Source organism: Canis lupus, chromosome 9 (genome assembly GCF_011100685.1).
Source record: "Canis lupus familiaris isolate Mischka breed German Shepherd chromosome 9, alternate assembly UU_Cfam_GSD_1.0, whole genome shotgun sequence".
NCBI classification, from domain to species: Eukaryota; Metazoa; Chordata; class Mammalia; order Carnivora; family Canidae; genus Canis; species Canis lupus.
This window is the reverse complement of record NC_049230.1, coordinates 22,250,313-22,276,681: the sequence shown is the minus strand read 5'-3', so window position 1 is coordinate 22,276,681 and position 26,369 is coordinate 22,250,313. Positions and strand designations below refer to the sequence as shown.

Here is a 26,369-nt window from a genome sequence, read left to right as displayed (position 1 = left end):
AAATGAGGGTAACGTGGCCCAGAGGGGAATTATCTGGTCAGATCTCTCACTAGCTGGTGACAGAAATTTCCATTTTAGGTTACCGTCTACCAATCTGGGGATTCAGGTCAGTTGGTTTCCCATGGTGACAGTCTCTAAAATGACTTTAACTGAAACAGAACAAACAGCTGGTCTCCTTTCCTGTTAAGTGCCTGATTTTTGGTGGAAAGATTTGAAGAACCAATTCAAAGACTCATTCCTTTTTTTTTTTTTTTTTTTTTTAATTTTTTTTTTTTATTTATTTATGATAGTCACAGAGAGAGAGAGAGAGAGAGAGAGAGAGGCAGAGACTCAGGCAGAGGGAGAAGCAGGCTCCATGCACCAGGAGCCCGATGTGGGATTCGATCCCGGGTCTCCAGGATCGCGCCCTGGGCCAAAGGCAGGCGCCAAACCGCTGCGCCACCCAGGGATCCCAAAGACTCATTCCTTAATGTAAGAGCCTCTGAGCACATCCTCTGTGTGTGTAAGGTGCATTGAAAGATCCTGTTACTGGCCTCAGGAACCCTGGGTTAGTGGGCCAGGGAGGTCCTTGTGGTCCATCAGAATGTGAGGGAGATTAGCAAGGGGAGGGGCAGAAGTGGTACAGGGTATGTGAGAGCACAAGGAAGGGTGATGTGACTTAATATTCTGTTCCTTTCCTAGATGATTTTGAGTCAAAGTATTCTTTTCATCCAGTAGAAGACTTTCCTGCTCCAGAAGAGTATAAACACTTTCAGAGAATATATCCCAGCAAAACAAACCGAGGTGAGAAGAGTAGTCTATGAAAGTTTTTCCATAATTCCATAGAAAGTAGAATTGGTGTATTTTTCTTAGATTAAAATTTGCTTTTCCTCATCTGCGTTTTAAAAAAATAATTAAGATTTTATTTATTTATTCATGAGAGACACAGAGAGGCAGAGACATAGGCAGAGGGAGAAGCAGGCTCCTCACAGGGAGCCCGATGTGGGACTTGATCCCAGGACTCCAGGATCATGACCTGAGCTGAAGACAGATGCTCAACCACTGAGCCACTCAGGTGTCCCTCATCTGTGTTTTCTTAAAAAAACAAGGAGACAACAAAATCAGTTCCTAAAATCTAAAGGTTAGCTTAAGGAGCCTCTCATTTCAGGAATGTTTGGGTTATTCAGGGTTTGATCATTGACCTCATGTATGTGGATTTTATTTTTATATTTTTCAGCTGCCCGTGGAGCCCCACCTCTGCCACCCATTCTCAGGTGAAGCCTGGCTTGGTCCTGTTCCTCAGGAAAAGGATGGACCCTCTCCTCTGCTCAGATGGTCCCTTCCATTCCCCTGAAACCTGCATGAGAGCTCCTGACGTGTTTCTCCAGTGCAACCCACCTCTAGACACCAAGCGTCCTCCCCACTCACCTCCATCTATGCATCTCGTCTCTAGACTTGGTGATTGGACTCTTTGTATTGACAGTAGGGTCTCAAACCCTGTATCCATCCGTCTTCTTGCAAGTCCTGCTAGCCAGATGAGGAAAAAGCTTCCATGTCTCCTGCTTTCCTCTTGGGGAAAGGTGCCTTGTGATGAATGAACTTATTGTTGGGGCAGGGTGGAGAATGGTACTCCTACTTTCTCCTACCCACTGTGGGGGAAGCATGGCAGGAATATTATATTTCCTCATTTAGGAGGCTGGCACAGCCAGGACTTCTAGAGAGTGGACATTTTTAGCGAAACAGGAAAGGAATTTGCAGAGAAGTGATCTGTTTTAAAGGTCAAGTTTGAAGAAAGGGCAAAGAAATGGGTCTGTTTTCTTCTTAAGGGTATTTTGGTTTTGCTCTCACCCCACCCCATGCCATCACCCCAGGGAGAAGTTGGATACTAGAAACACTAAATACTAATCAGTTGAACTAAACATCTAATAAAAAGAGAGGGTGAAATAAACTGGGGACCCTTTTAGAGCTAGTGAGTTTCTCTGCAGCAAAGGGACCAGGAGCCATTTGTGTCCTCTGGGACTCCCTGCCCATTTGCCTGTTTCCTCAGGGTAGTGAGGCTGAGGGCTGTTTTTTCCTCTCTGCACTGCCTATCCCTGCAAGTGAAAAGTCACTTTCATTCATTATAGATTGACAAACTCCAGAAACCTGCAGTGGGAGATGGAAAGATAGGGCAATGGCCTTGACACCACTTAGTCTTTTCTGACTAGCCGTGAAGGCCATTGGCCTTTTTAGTCCTGCTTAGAGACTTCAGCCCCTGATGGGTGCCCCAGGATGACAAGGGAAGAGTGAAGCACCTCGTGGAAGGGGTCAGCCCTGTGGGCTGTGAAGGACTTTAAGGCCTGCTTGTTCCAAAGTTCATGGCCCATCTGACTGAGCAGGTTCTTCATGTTCCTTCTTCCACTAGTCTTTCCTTTGTGAGACTGCAGGGGTTAACACAGCAGAATAGAGAAGGGTGAGGAAGCTTATGGGGATAGTCAAAAATTCCTCTGTGCCAGGAAGCACAAAGGCTTTGGTAAGGTGTGCCTCAGTCCAGTTGTTCTTCCTTGGTAGCCAGCAATATGTTTCTTTGTCTTCCAGGTCATAGTTGAAGGGCACAGAGGGTTCCAGTCTAGGTTGGAACTGAGCTTGGATGGTGGGATGGGGGACTTCACCATTCTCCAACAGCAGAATGGCTCCTGGGCTCTACAGATGGGATGTTCAGTTTGCTACAACTCTTGCCAAGTGCAGAGACTGCTCAAAGCTTTGGAGTGAGAGCAGAGGAGGAGCCAGGGCTTTTCCTCAAAATGAATGGGGAAGTCAATTAAAAATTTTCACCAGGTACATCACAGGCTTAAATTGCCTTAGGGACCTCTCCAGTCTGTTGGGTCACAGACCAAGGATCTGTGCATGGTGCCCAGTGAAACCCAAGTCTTCCCGTGCAAGATGGGAGAGCTCTGGACTTGGGTTGTTTGTACAGGGTATGCTATCCTTGCTATTCTTTGCCATCCCCTGGATAACATCGACTCTTGGGACAAACCATGATGAGGTCTGTCACCAAACCTTTTCTGATCATTTTCTTCATTGTTTTTATTTTCAAATCTGTTAGCAGTTATCTCTCAGCAGTATCCCCAGCATCCTGAAGTCAGTAGTGCTAAGACCACGCATGAGTGAAGGGAAAGAGAGAGTACAAGAGTTAATCCTGCAGCAGAGTTCCAGGGGAGATGCTGACCAGTTTCTGAACTTGGACTGTGAAGTCTTCCCATTTATTTTTGAAATGGGAGTTGATGCCTTTTGTACAATATTATCAAAGTATATCTCCCCCCCCCCTTTACTCCAACATAGAGCATCAAAACAAGTATCACAAGTAAAAGCCAAACCCCAGCTTTTCATTGGGGCTGATACCTTCCTCCTCTGTGACCTGCTGCCCTTCGTACTCCCCAGCATTTTGGACTGTGTCACATGGGTATTGGTTGTATTCTCATTTTCTTGGCCTCATGAAAAAAGGCCTGGGCCTAGATCTAATCAGAGGGATTTTCTTCTTGAGAGCATATTGATGGCACAGTACCTATTTAAATGTCTTTGCCTTATACATTATTTGGTCCCTCTGTTAATAACAGATTTAATATCGTGTATATTTACTATTGAAGAATGGGAATGTGATCCTTATAGTTATTGATCTATTTTGTATGTTGTAAAAAGCTTGTAATATAGATTTAAGGTGGGCTGCCTGCAAGAGCACTAAAACTTCTCACCTTTTAAACTGCTCATTTTATCTGCTTGTGGGAATGTCGTCTCTTCGGTGGAAGATTGGGTGGTCTCATGTTGAGACTCTTACCCAGTCCCATTAGCCCCCTTATTCCCTCCCAGAAGGAAGAGACATTGCCCAACTAAGCATCAGGAAGCTGTGTTAGAAGCCCTTGTGTGTGTTTGGTTTTATGATGTTTTTCTCTAGTGGGAAAAACTTAATGGTTTTTTCCACCCTTTCTAGGAAGCATAACAGTGGCTTCCAGGTTTTTAAATGAGCTAGATAACCCCTCCCCCCCCCTTTCTTCGGTCATCAAACCTGGATCAAATCACTTTGATATTCCAGGTGTGGGTTTTTCTTTTGTGGGGATTTTCTCCAGCTGCAGAGCCCCATCATCCTCATAGCCCAGAGTGAGGGTACTTAGGGCTACCCCACCTGATGGATGTGAGGCTGCTGTCTCCAGAAATGCATCCCAGCCACTAGGATGCTGGCCAAGGCAAGACTAGCCACTAACCGTTGCACTGGGGGCATCCCTTCACCCCACAGCTTCCCAACTTGAAATCCAGATTTACCTCCAGGGAGAGGTGAGAAAAATTTGTAAATAGACTTGCTACAGAGCAACTCAGGGTTGGGGTGTGTTTTAATTCTCCTGATCACTTGAAATAATCTGTAGGCTGAGTGCTTATGGGAGTGGGGGAAAATGTGACTCCAGGGTCCTTTCCTTCTGCAAAACTCTGCGGGTGGAGTATAGGGCATCTAAGGCCCTTTGATGGCACTACACTGAGCTGTCTGTCCTTCTGGAAACCCAACCTACAATCAACTGCAAATCCAATTCTTCACATTCCAGTTGTAGCCTTTCTTTCCCTACAGAATCTCAGTCCCTGGCAATGTGGTCAAGGTGGCTTTCTGTAAGCCACCTTGATTTAGGGAATGGAAGGTGTTACAACTCTGCCTTCAAGACTCATCTCTTAAAAGCTAAATAAAACAAAACTACAGTCACCTTCAAAACATACAAAAAGAAGGATAACTGTTTAACTGAAGGAAGGATTTGGTTCCATTCAACTCCACGGTCATTGTGCCTTTACTTGTGTTAGATTTCTGTGCTCTCTTCCTCTCTCTTTGAAGCAATTAAAATCTTCCTTGATAACTGTTTCCTTCTTTCTACTCTTGTTTCTCACAACTTAGTGGGTTTTCTAATTGTCTTAAATCTCATTCCACTGGTGGCAGAGGAGCCAAGCCTTCTTTTCTCATGTCTAACCTTGTCTTTTCCCACGGGGACCAGCATGGATGTCCTAGTCAACACTGAATAAAAGACTAGAATGATGTGTGCAGTGTGCGTGCGTGTGTGTGTGTGTGTCCGTCTGTCCGTCCATCTTTGCATGTGGGTCAGTTTATTTTCTTTAAAAAAATAATTTATTGTATGATTTATTTTGGAGTTATATTCCAATTACAGTGCTCCCTCTCCCAATAAGCAGTGATTCCCCCCTCCCCCAACACCTCTCTACAATGTATAATCTGGTCTCAGGTTGGATTCTTTGGTACATTTCTTTCTTCTGGATGCTGTGCAGTTTAATTAAACCTTGCTTTAAAAACAAAAACAAAAACCTGAAAACTGTGTACTCTTGTCTGGAACACTGCCTCCAGTGGTGGCATAGAGAGGGGAGAAAATTTGTTGCTTCTGGGGAGTATAGTGACTTTAGAACCTCTAAGAAGGTAGTTACACTGACTTGGGCAGAAGCATCTGCAGCCTCCCAGGGATCAGAGGTCTTCCCTCCTCCCTCCTGCCATATTTTGTATATCACAGTTCCCATTAACCATGCTCATCTGGGTGATTCTGATACGATAGCTTTGGTCATCATTTATGTTTGCCACCTACCTTATCATTGCCCATGATTTCAGGGGACTCAGGATGCTCTGGCCTTGTGTCCTCTCCTTACATGTCTTAGGATTCTTTCTGTGTTGCATGGCAGATTCTCCCACTGAGTATGGAAGAAGAGGTGGGGGTAGAATAGACAATGTGTCTATTTTTATTGTGGGTGTTGGCTTTTTTTCTCCCCTGCTTTTTATGTTGCAGTTGCAATCTTGGCTGGCTTTCTTGAACTTTGACTTGGGGTGTAAGAACTGAACCAGACATTCTCTGCTTACTGTGGTCAGCTGACATAGTCACCACTAAGACTTAATGAGCTCACCTTGCACTTTCATCATCAGGCTTGAAATTCTTTCCCATACTGATTCATAATGGGTGTGTGTATATGAATCACTTTCACATAATTTAGATATAAAAACCTATGAGAGGGAGGGGGGGGAAAGGCCTCCTTTCATTTTCATCCATACTTGCCAGATTGGCTGAATCCCTGATTATTTGATCCATCATTGTTATTAATATGATTAATAAACTACCTATTTATTGATTTAATTGTTCCTCCTGTGACTTTAAATAGCCCTCAAACGGAGCTTGCCTGAATGACCCTCAACTTCCTAAACCTGTAAGGTGTCTCTATCCTATTGGGGTGGTATTGCTAGTTTGTGTGTGCGTACACAAAAGGATGTTGAGCAGGTCCTTCCAGTGTGATTTGATTCCTTCCCTCATGATACTGTGTATCAGTTAGCAGGTGATAAGGACAGCAGTTTGTCAACTCTCACTATTAGTGAGACACAGCTGCTTACTGTGAATGTGCCTGTTTAAGTATTTCCTGGCCCAGCCCAGCCACAAACTGTGACTTGCTGCAAAGATGCTGCCCGTCTCTGACTTCCCATTACTCTGCAGACAGAGGTAAGAGAACTAAAATATCAACCTCAGGATCCTAACCACCTGAGAGGATAACTACAGAGAACTGCTTTGTGTCTGACATCACTGGAGCCCAGTCTGGATCACTTTTACACGTAATTGGATTCATTTTCTCCTAGGTTTAATCTCCTAGTGTGAGATTTAAAGGACTATATGCTAAAAAAATAAATAAAATAAATAAAATAAAATAAAGGACTATATGCTATCCAGCTGCAAAAAATATTCATGAAAAAGGTGGAAATCGGGATCCCTGGGTGGCTCAGCGGTTTAGTGCCTGCCTTCGGCCCAGGGCGTAATCCTGGAGTCCCAAGATCGAGTCCCACATCAGGTTCCCTGCGTGGGGCCTGCTCCCTCTGCCTGTATCTCTGCCTCTCTCTCTGTCTCTCATGAATAAATAAATAAAATCTTTAAAAAATCTAAAAAAAAAAAGAAAAAGGTGGAAATCCACTTGGCAGGAATGTCCTTTCCATTCCTGCAGCAAGCATTTATTGCATACTTTATGCCAGGCACCTGTGATATAAAGATGGCTAGACTGGTCTCTGCCTCCAAGGAGCTCAGAGTCTAGCAGAACACTTCAGGGTAGCTACTACCAAGAGAAACCTATGTAAGTTATTAAAAGGCTTTAGGGAAGGCGGATGGCGTGTGGCATTCCCAACAGGAAATAGCAAGGTCAGAGGTCCAGAAGCAAGAAACTTCTGTAATATTGGAAAGGGAGAGTTTCATGTCAGTAACCAGGTAGAGACCTTTCAACCCGGACCTTCTAGGATTTTCTGCCTGCTTCCACAGTGGTCATTTATTCTTGTAGGCTTATACTGGACCAGTATTTTTCTTCCTGGTGAGTGTTTTCTTTCTTTTTTCTTTTCTTTTCTTTGTTTTCTTTCTGGATTTTATTTATTTATTCATGAGAGACAGAGAGGCAGATACACAGGCAGAGGGAGAAGCAGGCCCCATGCAGGGAGCTTCACGTGGGACTTGATCCCGGGATTCCAGGATCATTCCCTGGGCTAAAGGCAGGCGCTAAACCGCTGAGCCACCTAGGGATCCCCTGGTGAGTGTTTTCTTAGGCTCCAGGATGCATATGAAGTACCCATTGCTTCCTGGGCTCCCTCTAGCCACTGTAACTGAGGGAGGTTTTTACTATCCCATAAAGCTGGTCAGATACCATTTCAGGTTAGTAAGGATGGTTTTTAGTCGCCCAGGTTATCAAAATATATGAGCTTCCTGGGATCTGTTGCTCCATTAAGAGATCAGACATACCATCTGGTTGAAAAGCCTCTGTTCTATGGTAACACTTTTCTCATTCAAGGCAGCTAAACTATGTTGTAGTTTTCAGCTCCTAGAGAGTCTTCCCAAAATGTGCTCCCTCACCATCTCTTCCTGTTATTTTTAAAGCTTTAAGTGATCTTTACACCCCAGTAAGGCTCAAACTCATAACGCCAAGATCAAGAGTTGCCTGTTTCTCCTACTGAGCCAGCCAGGAGCCCCCATCTCCCAATTTATTTTTATTTTATTTTATTTATTTTATTATTTTATTTTATATTTTCACATCTCTTCCAATTTAGAAGTACACAGAAGGCTTCCTGTTTAGGACCTGCATCTGTCTAATACCTCTTCCTATGTTTAAGTGGTCAAGTGTTTGAGCTCCTGTCAGACTTCCTGAGTTCAAATGCCAGCTCTTCCATTTACTGGTTGTGTGACCTTGGGCAAATTTACTCAACCCATTTCAGTTTCCTCCTTTGCAAAATGAAAATAATACCAACTTAATGCAGTGCTTGTGAGAATAAGGTTGTATAGGTAAAATACTTGAGCTCAGTCCCTGGCATACTTGAACACTCAGGATTTGCTCTTATCTCCTGTATGAGCTAACTACAATTAACTGACGATTGTAATAGCATTGTTTTCCTATTTCTCAGCTTCATTGTTCTATTTCATTTGAAACGGAAGGATGAAAGATAAATGCTTGGCATCATCTAGAATTGGGTTTTGGCCTTCAAGGTAACCTGAGGTTTAGCTAGGTTATTAGCTTTGGAAGCTGGCCTGTAAATTACTGCTCTAATTTATATTTTTCATTAAAAGCTCAGCTTGCCTCTTCTATAGCGGTCTTCTCTGGCCTTGAAACCCTAGTGTTTAGCCATAAAACAAGGTTTTAAAATTAAAAGGCCATAATTCTCTCAACCCACAATGTGTGGATTAATGGAATTAAGGAGAAGGTGCACAGAAAATTATTTTTATTTTTAACAAAAGCAAAGACCTGGTCCTATTTCTTACTTTTGAAACATAAATCAGGGGGATGCTGAGATGAAGTGTAGTGCATTTCTTTATGTATATAGAACTTGACAAAAAAAAAAAATTGGTTTGAGTATCAGGAAATCTAGGTCCCAGGCTTTTCACTGCCAAGATGCTATGACCTCTAATTAACCCTCCACACGTTCGATTTGTGTTTTGCAGGGTTGAACATGAGATAAATAAGCGCCTAGTATCCTGCTTGACAGCCAGAGCCGCCCCCCAAATCATAGGTGTTAAGTGGTAGCTCTCTGAAAATGTATCCCATTAGGGTAATGAAAATGGATTGGTTTGACAGTGACCAGGGGCAACCACATCTCCGTACCTACCGTGGAAAGAAGGGCGTGGAAACAGAGTCGCCTGCAGCTTAGACTACGACTCCCGCCACTCCTTGCGGCGATTCTGGTTCGCCTTTACCCAGAATCTCTCCCTCCGTAACCTTGCGTCTTCCCGCGGAAGCCCCGGATGTAGAGTCCCCCCGCCCCGCCCGTTCCCAGCTCGGTGGGCGTGGCCTCAAGGTAGCTCGGAGACCTGGGGCTCTCTTATTGGTTGTGGTCTTTCCGGCTGGACCGGACGCGAAGGAGGGGGCGTTGGCCAAGGCGCGCGGCGCTCTAGCGACAACCAATCAGAAGCCTGGCCGGCCTTTGGCGGGAGGCGGCAAAGCTGCGTCTCTGCAGATTTGGCGCGAGCGCGACTGGGCCATTTCTGCTGCTGGTGTGTAGTTCATTCGGAAGCTTGACCTGAAGAATCCTTGAAACCGTGTGCGAGAGACGTGAGGAAGAGCCGGCACTGAGGTGACTCAGCCTTGTCAGGTGGAGAGGAGAGGATTCCTCGGGGAGGCCTAGGGTCTGGGAGGCAGCGGAATTGGGAGAGGGGCTATGGCGAGGGCCGCTGCCTTCCTTGAGGCCCGAGGTGAAATGAGGGGAAAAGAGCTCAGGTCGCCGGAGGTTGGAGATCTGATGTCGGGTGAGGGAAGGGAGTCGGCTGGCAGTCGTGCGTGGAGTAAAGGGGCTGACTGTTGTAGGAGGGAGACGTCCCAGGGTGGGATTGCTAGGGTGTGGAGTGGGGACCGAGTGCCGGGCGGAGGGAGGACTGCAAATGTGGCAGGGTGCTGGACTAAGCTGGTGATAACGCCACACCCCGTGAGGGAGGGAATTCAAAGTACTGCACATATCTGTTAAGATCAACTTCTTATTGCATCACTCAAGTGGTGAAGAACTTGGGCTCTGGAGCCAGAATGCCTGGTTTGCTATGGCTTTGGGCCTCTGTGCCTCTGAGTTTTCTCATCTGTAAAATAAGGATAATAAGAGTGCTTAGTGAGTGCCTAAGGGGCCCTGGGCTGGCTCAGTCGGTAGAGCATGGGACTCAGGATCTCAGGGTCCCCAGTTCCAGCCCCACATTGGGTGTAGAGATTCCTTTTTTAAAAAAAGAATAAAACTAAAATGCTTATAACAACACCTAGTAGGTGTTACACCTAGTAGGTAGACAGCAAGTGTTATTATTGCTCAGATTTGGCTGTGAAGCAGAACTAAATGCTAAAATCTTGTTATAATTTATTGGAATGTTGCTCATCGATATAAATTCCATGTTAGCTATTTTCCTTGACTTTTACATATTGACTGGCTGTCCCATTATCTTTTTTTGTACCCAGCTGTGTTGCCATCATGCCTCAAACCCGATCCCAGTCACAGGCTACCATCAGATTTCCAAAAAAGAAGCAGTCTCAGACATTGAACAAAGCTAAAAACTCTGATGACACCAAACTAGAACTGACCAATGTCCAGGCCACACGCCGTTCTTGTGTAAAAATTTTGCCTCTCAGCCCCAGAAAACGTTTGGGTAAGCTATCCATCATTTAAGTACAACATTTCGACCTGTAGTTGTTGACCTCTGATGCCTCATTCTTTGAAGCAGCTTCCAAAGTTCAGTTAAGACCACATTGTGCACTTTGGTTATTTTCAGAATGGATGTCGAGTTCATTTACTGAACTTCAGAGTGAAGCCACTGTTTCACAGTTCTGATCTTCAATTCCTTAATTTTGAACTTAGTTCTGTCATTGTTTTAAATGACTTGGCAGTTAGCTATTCTGAAGCTCTCATCTCATTGGTGGTGAAATTAATAGAAGCAGTGATATTCTTGTTTTATTTTTTTTATTTTATTTTTCTTGTTTTAGAACACTGGTTGGTAGTCCTTTTTTGTTTCAGATCATTTGTTTTTTGTTTGTTTGTTTAAGATTTTATTTATTTATTCATGAGAGACACTTTCAGAAGCAGAAGCAGGCTCTATGCAGGGAGCATGATGTGGGACTCGATCCCGGGACTCCAGGATCACACCCCGGGCCAAAGGCAGGCGCTAAACCGCTGAGCCACCCAGGGATCCCCAGATCATTTGTTTTTAAACAAAATAAAGCGTGATGTGGCAGTATCTGGAGACATTTTTGGATGTCACAACTGAGGGAGTGCTACTGGTATAGTGGATAAAGGCCAGGGATCTGCTAAACATTCTACAATGCACAGGACAGCCCTCCGTAAGAATTATTTGGTCCACAATCTCAATGGTGCCAAGATGGGAAACCTTGTTTTAGAACAATTTTCATTCCACTAAACCCCTTTGCTTTCTACCAAATGGTTGTTACGTTCAGTAGTGCCATCTGGTGGCCAATATGTGCTTCTAGCTGAGAGGTTCTGTTTTGGTGGTTTTGACTATAGAAATTTGCCTCTTTCTGGGAAAAGCAGAGATCTTTGCAAGTCCTTTTAGTATCCACTACTATGGATGATCATATTTTGATTTTACTATATTTCAGGTGATGACAATCTGTGCAACACTCCTCATTTACCACCCTGTTCTCCACCAAAGCAAGGCAAGAAAGAGAATGGCCCCCCTTGCTCTGGTTCACCTAAGGGACGCAGATTGGTATTTGACAATCAGCTGACAATTAAGTCTCCTAGCAAAAGAGAACAAGCCAGAGCTCACCAAAACAAAACCCACTCCTCGGTTCGAAAAGATCAAGAGGTCACAACAAATCCTGAACAGAGATGTCCACTGGAGAAAGAACCTGCATGTGTGAGACTGTTCAAACAAGAAGGTTCGTTCTTACATGGCAACTTTTAGCGCAGCCTGGTCAACAAGGCTGGTGACTCCAAACGAAACCCGGTGGATCTTCTCAGTCACCTCTGTTGTCTCTAATTGTCTTTTCACGTCTGACACAGGCACTTGCTACCAGCAAGCAAAGCTGGTCCTCCATACAGCTGTCCCGGATCGGCTGCCTGCCAGGGAAAAGGAGATGAATGTCATCAGGAATTTCCTGAGGGAGCACATCTGTGGGAAAAAAGCCGGAAGTCTTTATCTTTCTGGTGCTCCTGGAACTGGAAAAACTGCCTGCTTAAGCCGAATTCTGCAAGACCTTGAGGTACACGGAGAGTCTGAAATATGATGGTCTTGCTAAAATGACACTTGGTTATTAAGGGTTAAGAAAGGTAGATGTGCTTAGGGGATTTCAGTCTTCCCTCAAATAAGATGTTTTTAGTTTTATTGTCTAAATCTTTCCAAACAAAAGGAGAGCAGATTATTCTTTTATATAATGTTAACTCCTCAACGACATTTTCAGGTCCTATCAAAACTTTTATCTGAGGGCTAAATATCTCTCATGTTTGCATTTTTCTAGAAGGAACTGAAAGACTTTAAAACTATCATGCTGAATTGCATGTCCTTAAGGAATGCCCAGGCTGTATTCCCAGCTATTGCTCAGGAGATTTGTCAGGAAGAAGTATCCAGGCCAGCTGGGAGGGACATGATGAAGAAACTGGAAAACCATATGACTGCAGAGAAGGGCCCCATGATGTAAGTACTGCTCTGCTGCATGTTCTGTGAAAATCTGCGAAGTCTGCTGCCCACAGACTCACAATCTAGTCTCTTGAATTTATCAGTTTGTACAAGAAAAGAACATTTCCTATATTTGCTGTACAAGAGGTGGTTACATATGCTTAAAAGGAAAGAAAGAGGAAAAATACACCTCCTAATTTTAAATTGGAAAAAAAAATGTTCTGAAACTAATTGTTTGAAAAACCTGTATATTACTTGTGCGATGGTGGGGGTATCATTGTAACAGGGACTGGAGAAAGGACAGATAATGACCTTCAAACTGGTGTCAGTTGTAGGAATATGAGCTGGAGTCAGCCCAGATCTAACAGATTGGAGAGTTAGAAAGGTGAACATGGATGCTAATTGTTTCTCTCTATACCTAGTGTGTTGGTGTTGGATGAGGTGGATCAGCTGGACAGCAAAGGGCAGGATGTATTGTACACACTGTTTGAATGGCCCTGGCTAAGCAATTCTCGATTGGTGCTGATTGGTTAGTACTCAGTTGCTGTTACAGGATGGGTCTAAAGAATTCTTTTTTTAATCTCTTCGTCTTATCACCTATTTCATCTTAAGCTTTCTGCTTTCTTATCAAGATGAAAAAGTTACTGGGACACCTGGGTGACACAGCAGTTGAGGTGTGCCTTCGGCTCAGGGCGTGATCCTGGAGTCCTGGGATCCTGGAGTCCTGGGATTGAGTCCTACATCAGGCTCTCTGTGTATCTCTCATGAATAAATAAATAAAATCTTTTTAAAAACAAGAAAAAGTTACTATAAAATAATAGTAGTTTTAACCTAAAATCAGTTTTGTTAAATTTGAATAGAAATGAAGTAACACTTCATTTCAGAAAAAGTTGACTTTTGGAGTATCTGGTCCTGCTTATCAGTGAACAGTTCTAAACCTAACTTGAAAAGAACATTCCCACCAAAAAAAAAAAAAGGAAAGAACATTCTAAAATGACTGTGTCTATCTTACCTAATAAGTATTGGGGTGGGGGTGGGGTGATAAGTGACAGAATGCTGGCTTATAATTGGAAGTTGTGTTCAGCTTTCAAAGGGTTTAGTTTTCCTTTGAGATGATTTGACTGTGATGATTGGTAGTATTTATCTCCTCCTTAGGTATTGCTAACACTCTAGATCTCACGGACAGAATTCTGCCGAGGCTTCAAGCTAGAGAAAAATGTAAGCCGCAGCTGTTGAACTTCCCACCTTATACCAAAAATCAGATAGCTACTATCTTGCAGGAGCGGCTTGATCTGGTAAGTGCCCCCCATTGTACCACATTATGTGTCCCTTGGATCACCTCTGGTGGGGAAACCTAACAGTCCTAAAATATTTTTGCTTAGAGGGGCGCCTGGGTGGCTCAGTCAGTTGAGGATCTGACTCTTGATCTCAGCTCAGATCTCAGTCTTAGGGGTGTGAGTTCAAGCCCCACACTGGGCTCCACAATGGGTGTGGAGCTTACTTAAAATTTTTTATTTTTTGCTTAGATTGCTTTCCTCAGCAGGGAGTTACTGTGGGCCATAGTGAGAACATTTTTTTTCCCCCAAAGATTTTATTTATCCATTCATGAGAAACACAGAGAGAGGCAGAGATACAGGCAGAGGGAGAAGCTGGCTCCATGCAGGGAGTCGGACGTGGGACTCAATCCTGGGACTCCAGGATCACGCCCTGGGCTGAAGGCAGGCACCAAACCGCCGAACCACCCAGGGATCCCCCAATATTGAGAACATTTTTATATGAATTTCCACTCAAGGCTCCATTTATTGGATGCCTCACTGTTGGAACAAAAATCAGAGAGGCCTTGGTTGCTCAGTCAGTTAAGCATCCCACTATTGATTTCAGCTTGGGGTTTGGTTTTTTTTTTTTTTTTTTTTTTTTTTTTTTTAGGATTTTATTTATTTATTCATGAGAGACACAGAGAGGCAGAGACATAGGCAGAGGGAGAAGCAGGCTCCCTGTGGTGAGCCCAGTGCGGGGACCCCAGGATGAAGACGTGAGCCAAAGACAGATGCTCAACCACTGAGCCACCCAGGCATCCCTCAGCTCAGATCTTGATCTCAGGGTTGTGAGTTCAAGCCCCATGCTGGGCTCTGTATTGGGTTGCACACTCAGTGTAGAGTCTGATTCTCCCTCTGCTCTTCCCCCTGCTCCTTCCCTCTCCCCGCTTTTGTATGGACACTTTTTAAGTTTATTTGCTTTTAGCAATCTCTCTCTCTCTCTCTCTTTTTTTTTAAAGATGTTCTTTATTCATGAGAGACACAGAGAGAGGCAGAGGCTTAGTCAGAGGAAGAAGCAGGCTCCCCACAGGGAGCCCAATGTGGGACTCGATTCCAGAACTCTGGGATCACGCCCTGGGCCAAAGGCAGATGCTCAGCCGCTGAGCCACACAGGCCTCCCATTTTTTAGTAATCTCTACGCCCAATGTGAGGCTCAAGCTCATTACCCCAAGATCAAGACTCGCATGCTCTTCCAACTGCCAGCGAGGCACCTCTCAATAGTTTTATAATGGCCTGTAAAAATGGGGCCTTTGAGAAAACTTTCTTTTGAAAATGACCAAATAGATTTTATTTTATTCATTTTGCTAATTTCTGGTTGCTCTCCCCCCCCCCCCCCATTCCTGAGCTTCTACCACATGCCTACAAAATGTATAAATGCATAAATTTTTCTCTCTTGGACCCTAAAGGATGGCCAGTCAAGTTTAGACTTAATGTGAAAATATTTATGTCTGGGACCTAAATTACAGAGAAGGGGAGTCTCATATATAGTTTATGCTGTCATCTTCTATGTCTTGTCCAAAGGTATCTAGAGCTCAGGTTCTGGATAATGCTGCCATTCAGTTCTGTGCCCGAAAAGTCTCTGCTCTTTCAGGAGACGTTCGAAAAGCGCTAGATGTTTGCAGGTGAGTTATGGCACTGTTGGCTGCTTTTATTAAAAAAAGAAATGCTGTTAATTGTCTCATGTAACTCAAGTGAATGTGGCTTAAGAGGCTGCATTCTGCCACTTTTTACACTCAGAAAGGAGGACTTGTTTCTCAGTGGGGAGCTCTGCATTTCCACCGTGTTAATGTCTGAAACATTATCAGTCCATTACCTACAGAGGGAGAAACAAATGAGATGTTGCTGGCACTCCCTGTGGTGATTATAGATTGGTTAATTACATTTGTATTAAAAAAGACTCCAGTTTACTTTTCCATTAGCTGGTCTCAAGCAGGTTTATTTATGGACCTGAACCATCTTTGCCTTTAGACTTTTTTCCCTTCCTTTGCTTTTGTGAGCACCCCTTCCTCCAGTTGGTGGTCCCCCACACTTGTACTCCAGACCTCTCTCCCTTCCCATCCTCTGCCTCTCCTGCTGGGGAAAGCCTCTGTGCTGACTGATGAAATTTCTTCCTTCCCAGTAGGGACACTGGGTCCATTAAAATGATACTTGCTGTGCAGGCCCGCTGGTCTAACCTCCCCCTACTGCCTGCCATGCAAAAGATCCAGGTCTGGCTTATGGCTTCCTGTGGGCACAGTGCTTTGGAGACAGCAGTGGGAGAGTAAGCTCTTCCTATTGCTAGATGGCATGATCCTGGATTTCAAAGTTTCCCCTAGTCAGCAAACTACTTGAGTAAAGACTGCAGCTATGAGCAATAGTCATGTAGGCTGGTGTGGTTTAGCCTACACATATATGTATATAGAACTGAGGACTCCTTTTTAGGTCCAGTGTGTATGGGTGGTACTGGCTCTCTGTAGGCAGTCACCCACCCACATATCCTCTCTCCTATCCATGACATTTTTTCCTCTTTCAAAATGTTATTATTGGCTTAATGTATGATGACCTACTTGGCATCTATAAGAGGAAACTATATAGTGTTGAAAGTTTCTCGGATTCCCTAGTCCATGAATTATTTCAAGGCAACTAAGTCCCCTTTAGCTGAGACATAACCAAGTTTTGTTTGGGGTCTTTAAAATTATAAAACATGTGTCTGTTTTTGAGCTTGGTGGTTTGGTGTGGTGTTTGGTTTGGCTCAGCCTAAATTAATTTCAGAAATTTTTTGTATAGGAGAGCTATTGAAATTGTAGAGTCGGATGTCAAAAGCCAGACTGTCCTCAAACCGCTGTCTGAATGTAAGTAGTTTATCTCTTTCCCATCTTCCTTTATAATTGGAAGCTTAACTTTTCTGAGAAAAGAGGTAGAAAGATGAAATGAACATAGTTAAATCCACACTTACCCTTTTCTATTTGTCTGTCTTTTTTGTCAGTTTCATCTACTTTACTTCAATCTGGCCTGTCTGTGCTATAGTCCATGCATTGGTGAAAACGAGTTCCCTAGTGTATTACATAAATGGTTAGGTCATGATAAGTTTTCTTTTTTTTTTTTAATATTTTATTTATTTATTCATGAGAGACACACACAGAGAGAGGCAGAGACAACAGACAGAGAGAAGCAGGCTCCATGCAGGGAGCCCGATGTGGGACTTGATCCCGGGACCCCAGGATCACGCCCTGGGCCCAAGGCAGTTGCTCAACCACTGAGCCACCCAGGTGTCCCAAGTTTTCTTTCTGAGCTCTGGAAATGAAAATTGTAGGCAGTAAGGCTTGATCAGTTTCCCTCTGGGTTCTTGTATGGCGTTCACTTTAGGTCTTTTTGTTTTGTTTTGTTTTTATTGAAGTTTGATTTGCCAACATATAATATAACACCCAATGCTCATGCCATCAAGTGCCCTCCTCAGTTACCCAAAAATATGGAATGCGGGCAGCCCAGGTGGCTCAGTGGCTTAACGCCACCTTCAGTCTCGGGTGTGGTCCTGGAGACCTGGGATCGAGTCCCATGTCAGGCTCCCTGCATGGAATGGAGCCTGCTTCTCCCTCTGCCTGTGTCTGTGCCTCTCTCTGTGTGTCTCTCATGAATAAATAAATAAAATTTAAAAAAATATGGAATGCTTCACGTATTTGCATGTCATCCTTGCACAGAGGCCATGCTAATCTTCTCTGTATCATTCCAATTTTTAGTATATGTGCTGCCGAAGCTAGCACACTCACTTTAGGTCTTGATATAGGTGAGAGGAAAGTAAGTCAGTCAGACAGTGAAAGAATCCAGTTCAACATGTGATATCTCAAGCCTTTAGACAAGTCTAGGAAGGTGGAGGTACAAAGATGATATTGCTACAGTGGGCAGTTATAAAAATGATAAAATTAATTTTCCTGGGCAGCCCAGGTGGCCCAGTGGTTTGGCGATGGCTTTGGCCCGGGGCGTGATCCTGGAGACCTGGGATCCAGTCCCACGTCAGACTCCCTGCATGGAGCCTGCTTCTGCCTCTGCCTGTGTCTCTGTCTCTCTCTCTCTCTGTCTGTCATGAATAAATAAATAAATTCTTTTAAAAAAAATAAAATGAAATTAATTTTCCTTTCTGTTAGCCTGTTCTTTTAGTCATGGCAGAAGTAAAATGGCCATGAACTACATATCTTGTTGGTATTTAATATTCAGTGTTAATCTTTAGAAACAGGACAGTCTGATTTGATTGTTTCTTTCCTCTTTCACTCCTGCACTGGTTGAGAGTTATCAAAAATTGTTTCTAACATTATAGTTCCACAGAAAACATCTTTCCTTCTTTCTATTCTTTTCTTTTTTATTTCCTTTTCTTTCTTCTTTTCTTTCTCATCAATTTGTTGAAAAATAATTAATAAAAATATTTCAGTGCTTAGGCTGATGGCAGGTGATACAGATATAGATGAGATACTGCTTTCTCTTTAACTTTTCAAATTATTCCTTTGTCCCCTACCAATGACATTTAGGCTTGTCAGTACCCTTGTGAGCACCACTGGCACACACGTAGCTAAAGGAGGTTGTAAGTTTCTGGCATAAATTATTAGACTAACCTAATACCTGTCTTTGACCTCTGGTATGTGTGATTAGCTTTTGATGGTTCTAGAAAGCTATACGGAGGCTTACTTCAACTAAATATAAAAAGGCTCTTTTTTTTTTTTTTTTCTTTCTTTCTTTCTTTCTTTCTTTCTTTCTTTCTTTCTTTCTTTTCTTTCTTTCTTCTTTCTTTCTTCTTTCTTCTTCTTCTTTTCTTTCTTCTTTCTTTCTTTCTTTCTTTCTTCTTTCTTTCTTCTTCTTTTCTTTCTTTCTTTCTTTCTTTCTTTCTTTCTTTCTTTCTTTTCTTTCTTTTCTTTCTTTTCTTTCTTTTCTTTCTTTTCTTTCTTTTCTTTCTTTCCTTTCTTTTCGTGGGAGCCTACAAGTGGGGAGGGGCAGAGGGAGAGAGAATTTTAAGCAGGCTCCATGCTGGGGGGGGGGCTCAATCTCATGATCCTGAGATCATGACCTGAGCCAAAATCAAGAGTCTATGCTTAACCAAATGAGCCACTCAGGCACCCCAAGACTGGCACTTTCTAATAAAAAGTGCTTACTGGGCTTCTTTGACGTGTAGGTGGGTTCCCTAGCTTTGAAAGTATTCAAACAGGGCAGCCTGGTGTCTCAGTGGTCTAGCGCCACCTTCAGCCCAGGGCCTGATCCTGGAGACCCAGGGAGTCCCACGTCAGGCTCCCTGCATGGAGCCTACTTCTCTCTGCCTCTCTCTCTCTCTCTGCCTCTCTCTCTCTTTCTGTCTCTCATGAATAAATTAATAAAATCTTAAAAAAATATTCAAACAAAAACTGGATAGATGGCCACTAGTTGAAATTGTTGGGGTAGGGAGCAAGAAGAGACCTCTAAATTCCTTTCAGCTTTTAAGATTCTGCTACTTAATCAGTGATCTCTAGTTTTTCCACTACCGTTAGCATCCTGGTTATGGTAATGAAATAGAAGTAAATTTCTTTGGGGCAACTGCACATGGTCTGAGGAAGTAATTTAGGCAAAGGTTGTTACAGCAAATCCCTCCTCTGTCTTGCAATTCATGCATCTCCAAACAATGAGGCCATAGTACTAGGCATCTTGTTGGCAGCTCCCCAACCTCCGGCCTCTCAGATGGTGCTATCTGCTAAGATATCCAATGACATTTTCTCAAGTGTTGCTCTATTGTAGATCGTCTTAGGCAAGTGAACCAAACCTCAAAGGTCATTTGGGGAAGCTATCTAGAGGACTTATGTAGGATTCACTTTATTGTCCACATTTAGCCACTCATTTGAAAGTATTAGGTAATTCTTACAACTTTTTTACCTTTCTTAATTACTAGGCACAATCCTCTTTACTTCAAGGTTCTCTTCTTTTTCATCTTCAAGATACTGAGAATTTCTGAGGCAGAATACAGTAGTTCTCTGTCTAGTCCTTATTCTTTCATGAGGTGGATTTTGTCTCTCTGACATTAAATGGCATTCTATAGGACAAAACAGCCCATCATTCTGTGCAGAAAAAGGATAACCCTGTTTTCCAAGCCATCATCTTTCTGAAGATAGCACTTTCATCCTTTGACTTAGAGTTATAGAATTGGAACCTCTGCTTTGCTACCTCATGACAGCACTTGAATTTCCTCCAACTAAAATTTAGTATCATCTGTCTCAATATGTATGATATTTTAAAAATCTAATGAAGCTTGATTTATTTACTTTTTAGGCACATCACCCTCTGAGTCACTGGTTCCCAAGCGGGTTGGTCTTATTCACATTTCCCAAGTCATCTCAGAAGTTGATGGTAACAGAATGACTTTGAGCAAAGAAGGAGCACAAGATTCCTTCCCTCTTCAGCAGAAGATCTTGGTCTGCTCTTTGCTCCTCTTGATCCGGCAGCTGAAAATCAAAGAGGTCACTCTGGGGAAGGTGAGTGGAGAATCTCAGCAGATGGAACTGGAGTGGATGAGAATGCTTTGCAGAGCAAATATTGTCCAAATGGCCTATTATGCTTTAGCTGATAGGAATTAAGAATGGGTTTTTAACAGTAAGAACAAATACTGGTCCCATATAAAAGGCAACTGACTTTATTTCCCTTGGGTTGTGGTTAAGAATTTTCCATTCATCTCCTCCCCTTCATTTCTCCCTCTCCCTATAAAGTATATACAGCTCCTGCTCCTGCTTTCCAGTAGAGGTTTTGGCAATATCTACAAAAAGCCTGTTCAAGGATCTTTTTTTTTTTTTTTTTAAGATTTTATTTATTTATCGATGAGAGACATAGAGAGAGAGGCAGAGACATTGGTAGAGGGAGAAGCAGGCTCCCTGTAGGGAGCCCAATGTGGGACATGGTCCCAGGACCCCAGGATCACATCCTGAGCCCAAGGCAGATGTTCAACCACTGAGCCACTCAGGCACCCCCTGTTCAAGGATTTTATTGAAAAGAAGGGGATGCTTGGGTGGCTCAGCGGTTGAGCATCTGCCTTCAGGTCAGGGTGTGATCCTGATCTGGGGATCAAGTCCCACATTGGGCTCACTACAAGGAGCCTGCTTCTCCCTCTACCTGTCTCTCTGCCTCTCTCTCTCTTTCTCTCTCTCTCTCAGTCTCTCATGAATAAATAAGTAAAATCTTTTAAAAATTTTTAAAAAGAGGGAAAATTGGGGTTTTCGGATAACTTATAAATGCAAATTCACACCTTTTTTTTTTTTTAAGATTTTATTTATTTATTCATAGAGACACAGAGAGAGAGAAAGGCAGAGACACAGGCCGAGGGAGAAGCAGGCTCCATGCAGAGAGCCCGACATGGGACTCCATCCAGGGTCTCCAGGATCATGCCCCGGGCTGCAGGCAGCGCTAAACCACTGCACCACCAGGGCTGCCCGCAAATTCACACTTTTAAACAAAATTATAAGGTTACAAGAGGTAGAACTTTTCAACAACGTTTGTTCTCCCTTCTTCCTTCCAGTTATACGAAGCCTATAGTAACGTCTGTCGCAAACAGCAGGTGGCAGCTGTGGACCAGTCCGAGTGTTTGTCACTTTCAGGACTCTTGGAGGCCAGGGGCATTTTAGGATTAAAGAAAAACAAGGAAACCCGCTTCACAAAGGTACAACTAACTGCTTCTTCTTCTTTTTTTTTTTTTTTTTTTTTTTTTAAGATTATATTTATTTATCCATGAGAGACACAGAGAGATGCAGAGAAAAAGGCAGAGACACAAGCAGGAGAAGCAGGCCCCATGCAGGGAGTCTTCATGGGACATGGGACTCGATTCTGGGTCTCCAGGATCACCACCCCGGCCAACGGCAGGCACTAAACTGCTGAGCCACCTGGGCTGCCCCTAACCGCTTCTTTGTGATAATGCTTTTAATTGTCCTGTTTTGGAGCTTATCTTTTTTTGCTAAAGTAAAGATTTAAATATGACCACAGTTAGGTAAACTTTTTTTTTTTTTTTTTTTGGTAGGTAGCGTTGAAGATCTGGGAGGATGGGACTTGGTATGAATGAGGTATTTTCTGCAGACCATTGACAAAGCAGTGTTTAACTTGCCTGCCTCTTGGGACAAAAGTTCAACGTGATAGAAGTTTATGTAATAAAAACTTGGCTTTTGTGAGTTCTCCACCATGAAAAGTCCTTTTCTCTTCCTCCAGGTGTCTTTGAAGATTGAAGAGAAGGAAGTAGAGCATGCCCTAAAAGACAAAGCTTTAATTGGAAATATCTTAGCTACTGGATTGCCTTAAATTCTTTTTTTATACTAATATGCTACCTGAAAGTATCCAGCTGGCATTTAAAGAGCTCTGGAGTCTTCATTTTAGTACTTTATGCATTCAAGTCTGCAGGTCTGAAAACAAATATGACTTTTTTTTTTTTTAAGATTTTATTTCATTTTAAGTAATCTGTACACCCAACATGGGGCTCTAACGAAAGTGGCATGCTCTTCTGACTGAGCCTGCCAGGTGCCCCGAAATACTAGCTTTTTAAATGTGAAACTGATAAATTTTAATCTATTGATTCATGAATATTAGCACAGAACAATGATTTTGGGCCTTATTTTAATGCATTAAAAATTACCAAGTAGATTCTTTTTAATTATATTCACTACCTCCACCTCCTGTATGTCTCTAATCAATATGCTTGTGTTACAGTATATAGTCAGGATTTATGCTGTGGAATGTTGCCTGTACTTACCTCTTAGTTTCTTCAAACATTGGTGTATTTTAAAGAACTTTGGGGCTAGAGTAAAAAGAATGAAAAAGGATGTTCCAGGAAAATAAGCAAGTCTACATGGAGATCTGGAGGACACTTTGCTCAAAGACTTTTTTTCTTTTTGGAGTATACTGTGTTCACGTTGCACATCCACATTGTGATGTTTTAAAGACTCATTGAGTTTCTTGGACACTGCCAAGGTTGTGGGGGTGGTAAAAGGAATGTAACTATGGACTGTGAATATATTTATTTCCAAGTTGCATTCTTTGTCTTTTTAAGCATTCACATTTCAAGAGACCTCAGACTTTTCAGCAGACAATGTAAAAATTTCTCCCCAAACTGTTGCATAGTCTTAGCTGCCCTCAGATGAAGCCACTTGTTTCCAGAGTCCTTTATTTGGGTTTGGATTTTCATCTAAACCTCAGAATTTTCCAGTCTTATTAGATAAATTAATCCATATGGCCACTCAAATCTTCCCTTTCCTGGGTTTGATTTCCAAAGGCATTCGATGGTAACTTGTGAGGGGGACACCAGAGGGCACTATTATAACACACTGGCTGCCTTAAAAGTACAGGCATGAGGCTGGGGTAGTTTAGAGGGGAGGGGGGGAAAACCTAAGTTTGCTCTTTTGAGGAGATGGCTATACTTTCATAACTCAAGCAGATGCCTGGAATGCCAGCCATGTGTGATAGGAATGGTCTGAGAGCCCGTGACCAAGTCTATGCTTCTCCCAGCTCTTTTGCTTCTGACATGACTTGAATTTAGGAACTTGATATTGTACAAATGATCTGTTGGCCACTGTTTCATTCATGCTGCCCACTGTATCCTTGCAATGTGATCTGGGCTACAGCAGATGGTATGGGATAGAAGAAGGACACACAGCCCTCTGAAATGAACACCAGCCAGCCGCGGGTGTGGCAGAGCAGGGTCTGCAGACTAGTCTGAGTGTCCTTCTCGCCCTCTCACCTTTCCTATAGCACTCACTCCCTCTGAGGGTCACTTGTGAGTGGAAAATGGTTTCATACCTAGAAGCCCGAGAGCGTCTGGGGCTACAAGGGTTAACAAGCATAATTGCAAAGATTGTCCGAAGGCTGATGGAAAGCAGAGCCTGAATGGGATTGAGAACAGATGCGAGGCTTGATTTAAATTACATTTTATTGGATGCTGCAGCCTTAAGAGACGTGACTGCTTTACAGTTTGTTTCCACACTGTGGGCAGCTGCTGTCTGTTCTGTGTCCACAGTAGGATCCTGCCCAGAAAGGAGCGGCCTCCCCACCTCGTTGTGTTTGAGGCTTGGCGCCTTCCTCTTAACTGTAGGGCTTGAGTCAGGAACATGGCTTGACTCGCAGTGGGGCTGCTATGTATCCTCCATGGCTCAGAGCCAAGATCGTATTTGCAGATTCAAAGGGGCCAAATTTCTTTCCCCTCTACCTCTTCTCTCTCCCTTTCCCCTGGTATTTGGAAATAGGGTTTTCTCTGTACTGGGTTGTTAGTTTCCTTTCTTTCAGTTCTCCCCCCACTGTCAATTTCTAGGTCATTGCTGCTCTTAAGACTTCAGCAATTGGAACAGGGTTGGTTCTGTCAATGATGCGTGAAGCAGACTTAGAGTCCCTGCTTGGCTTCCGCTGCCCTTGTGGGAGCAAAAGCTGATGTATGTTTGTCAGTGAAGTCTTAAGTGTAATTCAGACAGCCGGGGAGCAGACTGAGAAGAGGAAGAAAGTCCTTTTCTTGCTGGCTTTTCTCACTGGAGCTGAGAGCTATGGGAAGGTAGTGGGATTTTTAGAGGGATGGGCTGGGCTTGTGGTTACTAGTTTCTGCCAGGATCGTTCCCTGTTTCACATGGAGTAGAGGCAAAGATGCTGACCCACATTCTTCCTCTTGAAGGTGGTGGGGTGTGTGTCTACATCCCGATTTATTTTTCTTCAAAGAAGCAGATATAGTTCCATAGAGTGTTAGTGGGTATTGCCATGGAAAGAACATAGACACAATAAAATTGGTGTGAGTTTCAACCCCAGAGCTGCCACTGACCTTTCTGGCTCAGCAAAGACTTGCCTGTGGTGAGATAACTGGCAAGAATGTGTGAGGTCCAAGCTACCCAGAGATCAAAAATCTTGACGGAGCTCTATTTGCTGCCCACCCCCCAACCCCATCCATTGCTCCCTGCCATCATTAAGTGCCCTTTTAAGATCTACTAATGAGACCTGGGAGGGAGGATGGAGATACATCTTGGGGATTCTCAAAAATATCCATTGAGAGGTGTTGCCTTGACTACTGAGGGAGACCAAAAGAAAGAGCCAAGTTTGAGATGTTACATTTGTGTCTGTCCCCAGCACATAGTACAATGTCCGGGACCTGGTAGGTATTCAGTAAACAGTTGTCGAATGAACAGACAAATGAACCAAGGAAGACGCTGCCTTCCGGAGGTAAACATTGCCCGTGTTTCTTCATGGAGGTGGAGTAGGCGCCTGTAAAAGAAGGGTGCTCCATCTTAACAAGATGTGTCTTGACACATTGTGGAGCGTTTATTGGCCTCTATTGGCCTCGCAGATGCGTACCAATCTCTCCCTCTGATGTAGTGGCATTTTGCTTGAGGCAACTTCCATGTTGCTCCCAGGAAGCCTCGGGTTTGGAGAGAGAGAGCACGCCCTACCTATGGGCTGGGAAGATAAGATGGGTGCCTGCCTGGATGTTCCTAGTGTCCCTAGGGATGGGCCAGAAGCTGTGTCTCTAGCTGGCAAGGGATCAGGGAGGAACACACCTCTGGTGTCCCACTTTTCAACTCTTGAGGAAAGTTAAGATCTCGGGTTCCAACTAAAGATGTAGGGTGCCCTCTGACACGGAGTCTTGTAAGTGGCAAACAGTGTAGGTCTCCCATTTCTCGGAAGTGCATTCTGCCCCCGCCCCCGTGGTGGGGGGGAGGAGGTGTGCCCTCTGGCCTCCCGTGATTTTCAACCCCAGCCCCAAGGCACTGGCAGTAGAAGCTAATTGGGTGCAAGGGGCCTGGGCAGAGGCTGTCTGAAGACTGGCGAAAGGAGAGAGCCAGCTCCTTTTTTAAAAAGCTCTAATTGAGTTCTGAATCAGCCTCCCTCTCTTTGATCCCTCCTCTGTTTCCCACACTGCCTGAAAGAGCTAGATCAGCACTTTATAACAAGGGTGCGTCTGCTCCCCACACCGCCCCCTCCCCGCCGCTCTCTGCCGCCGAGCCATCCACTGCTTGTCTCCTTCGCTTAAGATAATGAAGATGCTGAGAGATAAAATGTGTATTTAATAAAGGTGGGGGTAGGGAGGCGGGAAGGGGCAGCCAGGGCCTTCCCTAGTTTGGGGCCTAGCCAAGACTCAAGCTGAAAGCAAAGCTGGAGTAAGACTTGGCCCCAGGGTGTGGGGGTTTCTGGGCCTCTATCCAGCTGACTTCACTGCCTGCTGTTTGCCCTAAATTCCCCCACCTCCACCCTCTCACCCCCACACTCTTTGCTTTCCTCTTTCTTTGCTCCCGGTGGGGACAGGGAATCTTGCTTCCAACTTTATTTTCAGCTGGTAACTTGGCCTCTGGTGTGGTGTGGCCCCCCTCCCCCCAGTCAGCTGCAAGGTCGGGCTAGGGCAGCCCCCTCTAGCCTAGGCCCGGAGAAGCCAGCCGTGGGTTCACGGTGGGGGGTGAGAAAAAGCTAGAGTTAATGAAGACCAGCTGCTAGTCTGGGTTCTGCCTGCAGTTAGTCGGAGGCCAGCCTT

At 43.9% G+C, this 26,369-nt stretch overlaps 2 protein-coding genes and 1 non-coding gene across 10 annotated transcripts in view; 2 read left to right on the top strand and 1 right to left on the bottom strand.

The window, feature by feature from the left end:
• Positions 1-6,119, top strand: part of WIPF2 (WAS/WASL interacting protein family member 2) — a 52,604-nt gene extending 46,485 nt beyond the window's left edge. For all 6 annotated transcript variants that reach the window (XM_038547385.1, XM_038547388.1, XM_038547387.1 and 3 more), the window contains 2 exons: positions 682-783; positions 1,217-6,119. In XM_038547385.1, the coding sequence (XP_038403313.1) occupies positions 682-783; positions 1,217-1,257 (143 nt within the window). In that variant the 3' untranslated portion in view covers positions 1,258-6,119. The remainder of the gene's footprint in view (positions 1-681; positions 784-1,216) is intronic.
• Positions 6,120-9,355: 3,236 nt separating this feature from the next.
• On the top strand, positions 9,356-23,014 carry CDC6 (cell division cycle 6). 3 transcript variants are annotated; one of them, XM_038547384.1, is made up of 12 exons: positions 9,356-9,568; positions 10,426-10,613; positions 11,578-11,859; positions 11,984-12,183; positions 12,439-12,614; positions 13,019-13,125; positions 13,752-13,891; positions 15,434-15,534; positions 16,679-16,743; positions 20,171-20,373; positions 21,408-21,548; positions 21,903-22,050. In XM_038547384.1, exons 2-12 carry the CDS (start codon positions 10,439-10,441, stop codon positions 21,942-21,944), a joined length of 1,632 nt encoding a protein of 543 aa, XP_038403312.1. In that variant the 5' UTR covers positions 9,356-9,568; positions 10,426-10,438; the 3' UTR covers positions 21,945-22,050. The 3 variants fall into 3 exon arrangements, with proteins under 3 accessions (XP_038403312.1, XP_038403311.1, XP_038403310.1); XM_038547383.1 differs by lacking the exon at positions 21,903-22,050 and adding an exon at positions 22,088-23,014 and having other exon boundaries at positions 9,357-9,586; XM_038547382.1 differs by lacking the exon at positions 21,903-22,050 and adding an exon at positions 22,088-23,014 and having other exon boundaries at positions 9,360-9,568.
• Positions 17,545-17,652, bottom strand: LOC119873542. The gene has a single exon (XR_005365039.1). It is a non-coding gene; the product is annotated as a U6 spliceosomal RNA (small nuclear RNA).
• Positions 23,015-26,369: the final 3,355 nt, after the last annotated feature.

Bases quoted from the DNA above. Each gene is read 5' to 3' on its own strand.
- CDC6 (XM_038547383.1), top strand. From the start codon at position 10,439: ATGCCTCAAACCCGATCCCAGTCACAGGCTACCATCAGATTTCCAAAA. The intron at 12,184-12,438 runs GTACACGGAGAG...GCATTTTTCTAG, and splicing joins GAATTCTGCAAGACCTTGAG to AAGGAACTGAAAGACTTTAA. The intron at 13,126-13,751 runs GTTAGTACTCAG...TCTCCTCCTTAG, and splicing joins TTCTCGATTGGTGCTGATTG to GTATTGCTAACACTCTAGAT.